Consider the following 14,154-nt stretch of genomic DNA (forward strand, 5'->3'; position numbering starts at 1 on the left):
CTAGGTCAGACCCATCGAGAGTAGTGATTCTAGTCGGGTGGGCGGGTGCCAGCAGCGTTCGATTGAAGAGCATGCATTTCGTTTTACTAGTGTTTAAGAGCAGTTGGAGGCTACTGAAGGAGTGTTGTATGGCATTGAAGCTCATTTGGAGGTTTGTTAACACAGTGTCCAATGAAGGGCCAGATGTATACAAAATGGTGTCGTCTGCGTAGAGGTGGATCTGAGAGTCACCAGCAGCAAGAGCGACATCATTGATATACATGGCGAAAAGAGTCGGCCCAAGAATTGAACCCTGTGGCACCATCATAGACTGCCATAGGTCCAGACAACAGGCCCTCCGATTTGACACATTGAACTCTATCTGAGAAGTAGTTGGTGAACCAGGCGAGGCAGTCATTTGAGAAACCAAGGCTATTTAGTCTGCCAATAAGAATGCGGTGGTTGACAGAGTCGAAAGCCTTGGCCAGGTCGATGAATACGGCTGCACAATACTGACTATTATCGATCGCGGTTATAATATCGTTCAAATCAATTTATAAAATTTTTGACATGTGTTTTTCTGGATTTTTTTGTTGTTATTCTGTCTCTCACTGTTCAAATAAACCTACCATTAAAATTATAGTCTGATCATTTCTTTGTCAGTGGGCAAACGTACAAAATCAGCAGGGGATCAAATACTTTTTTCCCTCACTGTATAAGCATGAACAAGCCTACACCCTATGGCACGGAGCATAGCCAGATAGCCTAGGCCTACAGAAGGCCAACTCATATTCTGTTCTTCTGAAATACATGTAATTCATATCATAATGTTTCTTTAGAACTGACTAAAATAAATAATGGATTTCTTGTGATGGTGAATAATAAATTGATTTATTATACTTTTTTCAAATGTAGATGTTCCTAAGGCGCCCATCAGCGGCTTGTATGCGTGGAGGCCTGGAGATGCTAAACATGTTTATGTTTATTAATGGTAAATTACCGTGAGGCCGGTAGTCTTTTGCATGACAATAACTGGCTGACAAAATGTCATGACCTCGACAGCCCTAGGCACACATACACAATCCATGTCTCAATTGTCTCAAGACTTTAAAATCCTTGACATCAGTAAGGGATCGTAGCTTGTGACATCAGTAAGGGATTGTAGCTTGCACCTGGATTCACCTGGTCAGTCTATGTCATGGAAAGAGCAGGTGTTCTTAATGTTTTGTATGCTCAAGGTGGTGTGAAAGCAAAATAACAAAATACTATGGAAAGTTGAGCATTCTTCCCTATTTTCATTTTCAGCAAATAAAAAGGAAGGAGATAAATGATATTGAACACCAAAAAATCCTCCTTTGGTTTTGGACTAAATCCACAGAAATATGAAATGCTTGGGCAAAATACTGCCATGATCCCTCCTCTCCCTTCTCTCTCTCTGTACACCGGTTGAAACAGAAACATGTAGGACTGTGGAGTCAAAGGGATGGCAGATAATGAGGGACAGTTCAAAGTAACAGCAAAACAGATTTAAATTCTTAATTTATTTCATGGGTAGTTGTGCTCTTTCATTTCAATAAACTGACAGACATGGTAACCAAATTGGTAACATGTGTATATCAAAGATTTCATCACCCTCCTATCTCCTTAATGTGAATATTTCTTGTTTTCCAGACACTTTGACGTGGGGCTGTATCACTGGCTCATCAGGTGAGACTCAAATATTCAACATTTCCTAAAAATGTGTATGATCATTTTAAATAGGAAAAACCTATTTTGACAAATCAAGAGCAATTTTGTTAGACATGATATACCACAGGATTGAAATGTGTGTGTAGAAACTTGATGCCACATGATTGAAATATGTGTAGAAATGTGTTACCACAGGATTGGAAAAATGCAACACAATTGAAATAGATGGTTTTGATGCCTTCCTGCAACAACAGCCTGTTTCAAATTAACATAGGTGTGAAAGTGAATTGGAAAAACTGTGGTAAGAAGTGAAAGTGTGTTTCCTTCAAGCCTTTTAAATTTATTAGGGGTTCCAGCAGCGAAACTGGGTGAAACCCTATTGTATTAGTTGTCCTTCAAATTTGCCTCAAGGACCCATAAGGTCCAACATTATGGATTTTCTGCCATTTAGAATTTTGTGAAAAACACTTAAAACGCTACTCCTCTGGCACCGAATGACCGATCTGCACAAAACTTGATATATAATTTATAAATAGCATCTATAGACCAAGGTCTCTCAACACAATATTTTCCAGGCTAGCATCTCAAATAACATGGCCGCTACTGACCAATAAACATTCACGTAGGCGTGGTCTGGCACATAAACAAATATAAATCACACACAGATATTCGTATTCTTACAAAACATGATACACATGTTCCAAACACTGTCAAGACTCAACATATGCAAGCACATTCTGATCGACCAAATGGTGGCGCTATAATGGGCACATATATATTTTCATCTGTTTGACTCAAAGTGATTAAATTTGGCACACATGCTCGGGGATGAGTGTAGCAAACCTGTAGAGTATGGTTTAGTTTGGCCGCATGGTGGCGCTGTTGGACAAAAAAATAAATAATACATGCTCATTGGCTGTTGTTTTATTGTGTTTGCACTGTATATGTGAACAGCGACTGCGGGGCTCAGGGTAGAACCTGTAAAACACTAATAACCATCCTGTGTTCAATTAGTAGCTCTGTTCGAAGACACTATTTGGGGTTATCGTCTTCGTGAATTGTCCTTTCATTCTTGTCCCTATGTTCAGAGAGGAAGCAGTACATAACGAAGTGAAATTAACAAAGTGTACTTTGAAAGTATATATATATATTTTTTTATGAACTACCTGAACCTCTTTATTTTTTATTTTTTTATTTTTTTATAACTGCAGTACTCGGCCTGATGCCGGAATCCACAAGTCATGAGCTTGGTTCGAAAAGATTCACACACACCTTACTTATATGAGATTCATTTTCACATTCATTGTGCTGAATCACTGGCAAGCTTATTTTTTCCCCACACAACAAAAGCAGCATAGAAATATGGTGTTTGAGTTTCTCTATTAAATATGTATCCTGGTACATTTGGGAAGCACTGTTTGTACTCCCTGTGAGCACATTCATTGTTGCATATTCAAGAGCTCAGTAAAATTCCCTGTACAGAAACACACTGTCATTACTACCTACATAGGCTTGTGCCAATGTGGATCTCCAGCAAACAAAAGATGTTTGATCCACTGCTGTATTTGCATGTATTCATTATTACGCCGTGTATTGCCATCACAGGTGAACCACTTGTGTGGCATATTTATTTGTATTTTTTGCTTTGTTTGAAAAATGCTCATCTCTTTGAATATGCGCATATGAAACACATGCATAATGAATCTGTGTTCATTTCTACTTTCAGTTTTTCTGTGTTTTTAATGATGGACAATAAGCTCTGAATGTGTTAGTTTGGGCTCCATGCTCAGGTCTGGTGAATGCGTTTAGAAAAAGGTTCCTCACCTTGGGTTACCACACCATCATTATCAAGTCAGTCACCTGCCATAATGTCACCAGACAAGAGATCCATCAGCCTAAACTCGAAGGGCCAGTTTCCCGGACCAAGATTAAGGCTAGTCCTGGACTAACATGTATGTTCAATCAAAGGTCTCAGTTGAAAATTGTTTTTTAGTGCAGGAATATACCTATTCTGTGTCCGGGAAACCGGCCTATAACAACAGATGCATTTAAACGTTTTCCTGCCCAATTCAATCAAAACCATTGACTAGAGATAAAGCATCATTGTGCTGTAAGAATGCAATCATGGTCTCTGCCATTATATAAAATGCTTTGAATTATATACTGAACAAAAATAAAGTAAAGTGTTGGTCCCATGTTTCATGAGCTGAAATAAAAGATCCCAGAAATGTTCCATTCGCACAAAAAGCTTATTTCTCTCAAATTTTGTGGACAAATTTGTTTACATCCCTGTTAGTGAGCGTTTCTCCTTTACCAAGATTATCCATCCATCCTGACAGGTGTGGTAAAGTTCTCCCACTTAAAAAGATGAGAGAGGCCTGTAATTTTCATCATAGGTACACGTCAACTATGACAGACAAAATGAGAAGAAAAAAATCCAGAAAATCACATTGTAGGATTTTTTATGAATTTATTTGCAAATTATGGTGGAAAATAAGTATTTGGTCAATAACAAAAGTTTCTCAATACTTTGTTATATACCCTTTGTTGGCAATGACACAGGTCAAACGTTTTCTGTAAGTCTTCACAAGGTTTTCACACACTGTTGCTGGTCTTTTGGCCCATTCCTCCATGCAGATCTCCTCTAGAGCAGTGATGTTTTGGGGCTGTCGCTGGGCAACACCGACTTTCAACTCCCTCCAAAGATTTTCTATGGGGTTGAGATCTGGAGACTGGCTAGGCCACTCCAGGACCTTGAAATGCTTCTTACGAAGCCACTCTTTCGTTGCCCGGGCGGTGTGTTTGGGATCATTGTCATGCGGAAAGACCCAGCCACGTTTCATCTTCAATGCCCTTGCTGATGGAAGGAGGTTTTCACTCAAAATCTCACGATACATGGCCCCATTCATTCTTTCCTTTACACGGATCAGTCGTCCTGGTCCCTTTGCAGATAAACAGCCCCAAAGCATGATGTTTCCACCCCCATGCTTCACAGTAGGTATGGTGTTCTTTGGATGCAACTCAGCATTCTTTGTCCTCCAAACACGACGAGTTGAGTTTTTACCAAAAAGTTCTATTTTGGTTTCATCTGACCATATGACATTCTCCCAATCCTCTTCTGGATCATCCAAATGCACTCTAGCAAACTTCAGACGGGCCTGGACATGTACTGGCTTAAGCAGGGGGACACGTCTGGCACTGCAGGATTTGAGTCCCTGGCGGCGTAGTGTGTTACTGATGGTAGGCTTTGTTACTTTGGTCCCAGCTCTCTGCTGGTCATTCACTAGGTCCCCCCCGTGTGGTTCTGGGATTTTTGCTCACCGTTCTTGTGATCATTTTGACCCCACGGGATGAGATCTTGCGTGGAGCCCCAGATCGAGGGAGATTATCAGTGGTCTTGTATGTCTTCCATTTCCTAATAATTGCTCCCACAGTTGATTTCTTCAAACCAAGCTGCTTACCTATTGCAGATTCAGTCTTCTCAGCCTGGTGCAGGTCTACAATTTTGTTTCTGGTGTCCTTTGACAGCTCTTTGGTCTTGGCCATAGTGGAGTTTGGAGTGTGACTGTTTGAGGTTGTAGACAGGTGTCTTTTATACTGATAACAAGTTCAAACAGGTGCCATTAATACAGGTAACGAGTGGAGGACAGAGGAGCCTCTTAAAGAAGAAGTTACAGGTCTGTGAGAGCCAGAAATCTTGCTTGTTTGTAGGTGACCAAATACCTATTTTCCACCATAATTTGCAAATAAATTCATTAAAAATCCTACAATGTGATTTTCTGGATTTTATTTTCTCAATTTGTCTGTCATAGTTGACGTGTACCTATGATGAAAATTACAGGCCTCTCTCATCTTTTTAAGTGGGAGAACTTGCAAAATTGGTGGCTGACAATACTTTTTTCCCCCACTGTATATCAAGAAGCTGATTAAACAGCATGATCATTACACAGGTTCACCTTGTGCTGGGGACAATACAAGGCCACTCTAAAATGTGCAGTTTTGTCACACAACACAATGCCACATATGTCTCAAGTTTTGAAGGAGAGTGCAGTTGGCATGCTGACTGCAGGAATGTCCACCAGAGCTGTTGCCAGAGAATTGAATGTTCATTTCTCTACCATAAGTCGCCTCAAAAGTCGTTTTAGAGAATTTGGCAGTATGTCCAACCGGCCTCACAACTGCAGACCCTGTGTAACCATGCCAGCCCAGGACCTCTACATCCGGCTTCTTCACCTGTGGGATGGTCTGAGACCAGCCACCCGGACAGCTGATGAAACTGTGGGTTTAACCAACTGAAGAATTTCAGAAACCATCTCAGGGAAGCTCATCTGCGTGCTTGTCTTCCTCACCAGGGTCTTGACCTGACTGCAGTTCGGCGTCATCACAGACTTCAGTGGGCAAATGCTCACCTTCAATGGCCACTGGCACGCTGGAGAAGTGTGCTCTTCACGGATTCATCCCGGGTTTCAACTGTACCGGGCAGATGGCAGACAGCGTGTATGGCTTCGTGTGGGCGAGCGGTTTGCTGATGTTAACGTTGTGAACAGAGTGCCCCATGGTGGCGGTGGGGTTATGCTATGGGCAGGCATAAGCTACGGACAACGAACACAATTGCATTTTATCGATGGCAATTTGAATGCACAGAGATACCGTGACGAGATCCTGAGGCCCATTGCCGTGCAATACGTCCGCCGCCATCATCATGTTTCAGCATGATAATGCACAGCACCATGTCGCAAGGATCTGTACACAATTCCTGGAAGTTGAAAATGTCCCAGTTCTTCCACGGCCTGCATACGCACCAGACATGTCACCCATTGAGCACGTTTGGAATGCTCTGGATTGACGTGTACGACAGCATGTTCCAGTTCCCGTTAATATCCAGCAACATCGCACAGCCATTGAAGAGGAGTAGAACAAACATTCGACAGGCCACAATCAACAGCCTGATCAACACTATGTGAAGGCGATGTCGTGCTGCATGAGGCAAATGGTGGTCACACCAGATATGGACTGGTTTTCTGATCCATACCCCTACCTTTTTTTTTTTACGGTATCTGTGACCAACAGATGCATATCTGTATTCCCAGTCATGTGAAACCCCTAGATTAAGGCCTAATTAATTTATTTCAATTGACTGATTTCCTTATATGAACTGTAACTCAGTAAAATCTTTGAAATTGTAGCATGTTTATATTTTTGTTCAGTGTTTAACTCCTATAGGTAAAATGCTTTGAACACTTGTAATAACACTACATAAAAGCTAATCATGACCACCATTATTATCCATATCCATGTCATAATAATGGAAGTTAGGTACCCTCCAGCTCTGAACACTGATACAATGTCCATCTGTAGCGGTTTCCCTCTCTTCCTTGATTTTTTCTGATTGTGCCGATCGGCTCACCGCAAATTATATGCGCAATGCCCACCTCCCCAGCTCGCCAAAGTGGTGCTGAAGTAGTTCTAATGCAGTTTTAAATCCGCTTTAATTGTCTGCAGCATCCCTGCGTTCCCTGTCTTAAGTGTGTAGGTGATAAAGGTCCTGTTCTTCAGATCTCTTAAGGCATGCAAATGGCTGTCTTCTCTCCCACGTAGGCTGCCTGTTGCATCGTCTCCACTCATACACCACTATAAGACTTCATCAGCTCTCTCAATGCTACAATCTGGGATTCGATTATCAGTGGGTATACTGGATATCATACATTTTTAAGACCAAAAATGTATGTACCAATCCCAGACTGTACCTTTAACATTGTCACCATGGAAATAGCCTCAGCCCACTTGAGGGATCTTGAAAAGCATGTAAAAGCAGCCTGGGCCCTGTAGAACAAGTGATGGGGTGTTTAAACCAGTGCACAGCTGTTAAACAAGTTTAAATAAAATGAAGGGACAGTACCCTTTATAGATCAAATTGCCCTATTAAAGGCAATTGATTAAGTTCTATTCCATTCTATTATACATTTCGGAACATGCTAACCTTGGTGAGAAGCTAGCCAGGTAAATACAATCTCTTTTAGTGATTTCGTTTTTGCAGTGCATTTCAAAGGAAAACGCTGGCTGTTGTATTGAAGGAAGGCGCCCAAAATGCAGCCTCATCATTCAGATGCATTGATTAGCCAGGGGGAGACTGTCTTAGATGAGTTGTTTCCACTGCAGCTCTCCAGCGCACACACACATAGCAGCACAGTGAGATAGTAGCAGACCTGAGTTCAAATACTATTTGAAATAATTTCAAAATGACCTAGAGTGCCAGACGGGCATGGCTTTGCACTTGAGACTTTGCTGTTGATTCCATTGCAACGGATGAGCTCAGCCAAGCTCAGCTAAAGCATTTGAAATGATTTATTTTAACTCAGGTCTAAGCAGCAGCACGTTGAGATAATAGAGAGGGCCCCAGGGGACACATACACAGACCATATACTGAGCTCTAGTAATTATAATAGGACAAATCTCTCCCCATCTGAAATGGTGGTTATTATTCACACTGACTGCGTACCAAATGGCATCCTATTCCCTATTTAGTGCACTACTTTCGACCAGGGCCAATAGGACCTCGTAGGAACCAGTCTCCTTAACCAGGGATGTGTATCTAGAGATGTGACATTTTCAATTTACGTGTAACGTTAAGATGAAGGGGCACTACATTACTGAAGGGGTTACGACATTCAGCATTTCCCCCCTCTGTTCAATACTGCTTTTGTGAGTTTAGCAGGGCTCTCCACATACTTTTGTATATATAGTGTATACACAGCATTCGGAAAGTATTCAGTCCCCTTGACTTTTTCCACATTTTGTTACGTTACAGCCTTATTCTAAAATGGATTAAATTATTTTAAGTCAAGGGGTTTGAATACTTTCTGAATGCACTGTATACACTATATATATATAAATGTATGTGGACAGCCCTTCAAATTAGTGGATTCGGCTATTTCAGCCACACCCATTGCTGACAGGTGTATACAATTGAGCACACAGCCATGCAATCTCCATAGACAAACATTGGCAGAAGAATGGCCTTACTGAAGAGCTCAGTGACTTTTAGCGTGATACCATCATAGGATGCCACCTTTCCAACAAGTCAGTTCGTAAAATTTCTGCCCTGCTAGAGCTTCCCCGGTCAACTGTAAATTGTAAACGTCTAGGAGAGACAACGGCTCAGCCGCAAAGCGGTAGGCCACACAAGCTCACAGAACAGCAGTGCTGAAGCGCGTAGCGCGTAAAAATCGTCTGTCCTCGGTTCCAAACTGCCTCTGGACGCAACATCAGCACAATAACTGTTCGTCGGGAGCTTCATGAAATGGGTTTCCATGGCCGAGCATCTGCACACAAGCCTAAGATCACCATGCAAAATGCCAAGTGTCAGCTGGAGTGGTGTAAAGCTCGCCGCTTTTGGACTCTGGAGCAGTGTAAACACGTTCTCTGGAGTGATGAATCACGCTTCACCATCTGGCAGTCCGACGGATTAATCTGGGTTTGGCAGATGCCAGGAGAACGCTACCTGACTGAATGCATAGTGCCAACTGTAAAGTTTGGTGGAGGAGGAATAATGGTCTGGGGCTGTTTTTCATTGTTCGGTCTAGGCCCCTTAGTTCCAGTGAAGGCAAATGTTAACGCTACAGCATACAATTACATTCTAGATGATTCTGTGCTTCAAACTTTGTGGCAATAGTTTGGGGAAGGCCCTTTCCTGTTTCAGCATGACAATGCCCCCGTGCACAAAGTGAGGTCCATACAGAAATGGTTTGTTGAGATCGGTGTCAAAGAACTTCACTGGCCTGCACAGAGCCCTGACCTCAACCCCGTCAAAACACCTTTAGGATGAATTGGAACGACGACTGTGAGCCAGGTCTAATCGCCCAACATCAGGGCCCGACCTCACTAATGCTCTTGTGGCTGAATGGAATCAAGTCCCTGCAACAATGTTTCAAGTTTTAATGTCACATGAACAAGTACAGTGAAATGCCTTTCTTGTAAACTCAAAAACCCAACAATGCAATAATCAATAACAATGTATTACTAGAAAAAAACACGATAAATAAGAATAGGAAATATGAAATACACTATAAATTAAGTAAGTAAGCAAGCATACTATATAGAGGAATAATTGAATGTGCAGGGATACTGGAGTGATGGAGGTAGATATGTATAGGGGATTAGGCAACAGAGGAGCAGCAGCTTTCATGTGAGTGGGTGTGCGGGTGTGTAGAGTCAGTTTAAATATATGTGCATATTATGAGTGAGTGAGAAAATGATGGAGTGAGTGTTTGTGTGTGTGTTGGAATGACAGCGTGTGTGAGTGTGTAGGGCCCTGTGAGTGTGCATAGAGACAGTGCAAATATTGAAATAAAAGGTTAATACAAGGTAAACTCAGTCCGTGTAGCTATTTGTTAGCTATTTATCAGTCGTATTACAACATCTAGTGGAAAGCCTTCCCAGAAGAGTGGAGGCTGTTATAGCAGCAAAGGGGGGACCAACTCCATATTAATGCCCATGATTTTGGAATGAGATGTTCGACGAGCAGGTGTCCACATACTTTTGGTCATGTAGTGCATCTACTGCTGTACATATTATTCTTAGTATATCTTGCCTAAATTCATCCCGTGTAAATACATATATATCTCAGGTAGAGTATGAAAAATGTATGCACTCACTAACTGTAAGTCGCTCTGGATAAGAGCGTCTGCTAAATTACTAAAATGTAAATATACAGTGGGGAGAACAAATATTTGATACACTGCCGATTTTGCAGGTTTTCCTACTTACAAAGCATGTAGAGGTCTGTCATTTTTATCATAGGTACACTTCAACTGTGAGAGACGGAATCTAAAACAAAAATCCAGAAAATCACATTGTATGATTTTTAAGTAATTAATTTGCATTTTATTGCATGACATAAGTATTTGATACATCAGAAAAGCAGAACTTAATATTTGGTACAGAAACCTTTGTTTGCAATTACAGAGATCATACGTTTCCTGTAGGTCTTGACCAGGTTTGCACACACTGCAGCAGGGATTTTAGCCCACTCCTCCATACAGACCTTCTCCAGATCCTTCAGGTTTTGGGTCTGTCGCTGGGCAATACAGACTTTCAGCTCCCTCCAAATATTTTCTATTGGGTTCAGGTCTGGAGACTGGCTAGGCCACTCCAGGACCTTGAGATGCTTCTTACGGAGCCACTCCTTAGTTGCCCTGGCTGTGTGTTTCGGGTCGTTGTCATGCTGGAAGACCCAGCCACGACCCATCTTCAATGCTCTTACAGAGGGAAGGAGGTTGTTGACCAAGATCTCGCGATACATGGACCCATCCATCCTCCCCTCAATACGGTGCAGTCGTCCTGTCCCCTTTGCAGAAAAGCATCCCCAAAGAATGATTTTTCCACCTCCATGCTTCACGGTTGGGATGGTGTTCTTGGGGTTGTACTCATCCTTCTTCTTCCTCCAAACTCGGCGAGTGGAGTTTAGACCAAAAAGCTCTATTTTTGTCTCATCAGACCACATGACCTTCTCCCATTCCTCCTCTGGATCATCCAGATGGTCATTGGCAAACTTCAGACGGGCCTGGACATGCGCTGGCTTGAGCAGGGGGACCTTGCGTGCGCTGCAGGATTTTAATCCATGACGACGTAGTGTGTTACTAATGGTTTTCTTTGAGACTGTGGTCCCAGCTCTCTTCAGGTCATTGACCAGGTCCTGCCGTGTAGTTCTGGGCTGATCCCTCACCTTCCTCATGATCATTGATGCCCCACGAGGTGAGATCTTGCATGGAGCCCCAGACCGAGGGTGATTGACCGTCATCTTGAACTTCTTCCATTTTCTAATAATTGCACCAACAGTTGTTGCTTTCTCACCAAGCTGCTTGCCTACTGTCCTGTAGCCCATCCCAGCCTTGTGCAGGTCTACAATTTTATCCCTGATGTCCTTACACAGCTCTCTGGTCTTGGCCATTGTGGAGAGGTTGGAGTCTGTTTGATTGAGTGTGTGGACAGGTGTCTTTTATACAGGTAACGAGTTCAAACAGGTGCAGTTAATACAGGTAATGAGTGGAGAACAGGAGGGCTTCTTAAAGAAAAACTAACAGGTCTGTGAGAGCCGGAATTCTTACTGGTTGGTAGGTGATCAAATACTTATGTCATGCAATAAAATGCAAATGAATTACTTAAAAATCATACAATGTGATTTTCTGCATTTTTGTTTTAGATTCCGTCTCTCACAGTTGAAGTGTACCTATGATAAAAATTACAGACCTCTACATGCTTTGTAAGTAGGAAAACCTGAAAAATCGGCAGTGTATCAAATACTTGTTCTCCCCACTGTAGATTGTATTTGGATTACTGTTACAGTGCTATTTGGGTTGTTAATTTGATTATTTGTGTTTCATTAATTTGATTATTTGTGTTTTTTAAACAATGTGTTTAATTTTTTATTATTTGTTGACTTGTTTGACATTTTACTGCATTGGTAGGAGCTAGTAGCAAGCATTTCACTGCACCCACTATAACATCTGCTAAACTATATACGCAACCAATACACTTTGAGTCCAGAGTCCAGAGCTAGCTCTGTCTTGACCCCATTGATTGACGAGCGCAAGCGAGTTACTGTTGTTCAAGTTGATGGTAACCAAAAATAATTTGTACAAAAAGGAAACAAAAAGGGCTTGCATCCCAAACACAAATAATCCAAGAAAAGTGGGCAGGCCTGCCTGGCCTAGAAGTTCTCACGCTGCCATCACCAGCAGTAACTTTAATTGCCCACCACTGTGCACAATCAACACTTAACAAGACTTCCTGGCCCGATTGATGCTGCCACCTGGGGCTGGAGTGTGGAAGTGATAGTGTAGTGTCGAAATGTGCTCTTAACATCTCAACTACCTAACTATTCCATAACAATATGCACAGCAACAATAGCAAACAATGTGTCTGGGGCACAAATTGGAAGTTAGGCTCCAATTGTGTGCTACCTTGTCTTTTTTAATATGAGCAGAATGGTGACGCCAGGCAGAGGGTATTTTTCTCCTCCCTTGTCTTTTGTACAATTGCTTAATACTTGTATTGAGCATTATAGCAGTGGCCTAATTGATTCAACCTTGAACAAACAGGCTGATTATGACAGTCAGAGAGTAAAGTTCTAACAATGCAGTGAGTGTTGCTGTGGTAAGAACAGTGAGTGTTGCTGTGGTAAGAACAGTGAGTGTTGCTGTGGTAAGAACAGTGAGTGTCTGTCTGAAAGCGGTAGATCTAATCTTTGTTAGCGATAAGAGGGCTATGTTGGCAGATCGGGTGCAATCAGGTGTTGCTGTGGTACATTGAGTTTTTGCTGCGGTACAAATCTGTGTTACATTGAGTGTCTGTGTGAAAGCTGTGGTAGAATCTGTGTTCACGATAGGAGGGCTGTGTTGTAAGATTTGGTGCCGGGTTGACCGTTGTGTCTCCTTTGGGGATTAGTGAGACGCCACAGGAGCAGAGCGGATGACAACGGGCAGCCTCCCAAACACACACAGTGATATTAATTGTATAAGTGACACAGAGGAGAAGAGGAGATGACAAATCCACCCCCACACACTCACTTGAGAAAAGAAAAGCACACTCGCTAGTCTACATTGGTGATATGTTTCTAGGCTAGAGTTTGTTATGCTATTCTAATCTTAAACTGTTTTCTCCACTTCCCTCGCTTGCTTTCTTTCTTTCTTTCTTTCTTTCTTTCTTTCTTTCTTTCTTTCTTGCTTTCTTGCTTTCTTGCTTTCTTGCTTTCTTGCTTTCTTGCTTGCTTGCTTGCTTGCTTGCTTGCTTGCTTGCTTGCTTGCTTTCTAGCTTTCTTTCTAGCTTTACCTCTGTTTTCCTCATCCTATGGTTAGGTCTGCATCAGCAGATTGCAAAGCAAACACATACAAAGAAAATGCTGTTACATTTTGATTCAAACACCTGTGAATCTTGTTATCCTGTCTGTTGTGTGGCCTTGAATTTACAATAATTACTTTTTCATGACGGCTACCCAGTACTGCTTCTACGAAGAAGAAACGGAACCATGCTGAATGTCAAACTCCGCTAAAAACAAGAAAGAGGAAGGCGTGTGGGAGAACAAGAATCGCCGCTCTGTGTTACCACTCTTCATACTTACTTACACACACACACATACAACCGGTTACCCCTCGTCGTACCCCAGAGACTGTGTATAGCTGTAGAACATCTGAGAAATCCCTCCTTTCCAATTTAGAGTTTCATCATTCGTTGTAGTGGGTGTCTCTCTGCATGCAAAGAGGTAGGGTATTTTTTATGAAACACATTCATCATAGTGTAATTATCTCTGCATCCCTGGTCTCGTTACGCACAAGATGTTCTTACTGTTTGCAAAGCTGTCATCAAGGCAAAGGGTGGCTATTTGAAGAATCTCCAATATAAAATATATTTTGATTTGTTTAACACTTTTTTGGTTACTACATGATCCCATATGTGTTATTTCATAGTTTAGATATCTTCACTATTATT

At 41.9% G+C, this 14,154-nt stretch overlaps 1 protein-coding gene across 1 annotated transcript in view; it reads left to right on the forward strand.

Moving 5' to 3' along the window:
* Positions 1 to 14,154, forward strand: part of hhat (hedgehog acyltransferase) — a 96,499-nt gene that overhangs the window by 45,362 nt on the left and 36,983 nt on the right. Inside the window, exon 9 of the mRNA XM_084168618.1 lies at positions 1,651 to 1,686. Coding sequence (XP_084024744.1) covers positions 1,651 to 1,686 — 36 coding nt within the window. The remainder of the gene's footprint in view (positions 1 to 1,650; positions 1,687 to 14,154) is intronic.

Source organism: Coregonus lavaretus, assembly GCF_964263955.1.
Source record: "Coregonus lavaretus genome assembly, chromosome: 1".
NCBI classification, from domain to species: domain Eukaryota; kingdom Metazoa; phylum Chordata; class Actinopteri; order Salmoniformes; family Salmonidae; genus Coregonus; species Coregonus lavaretus.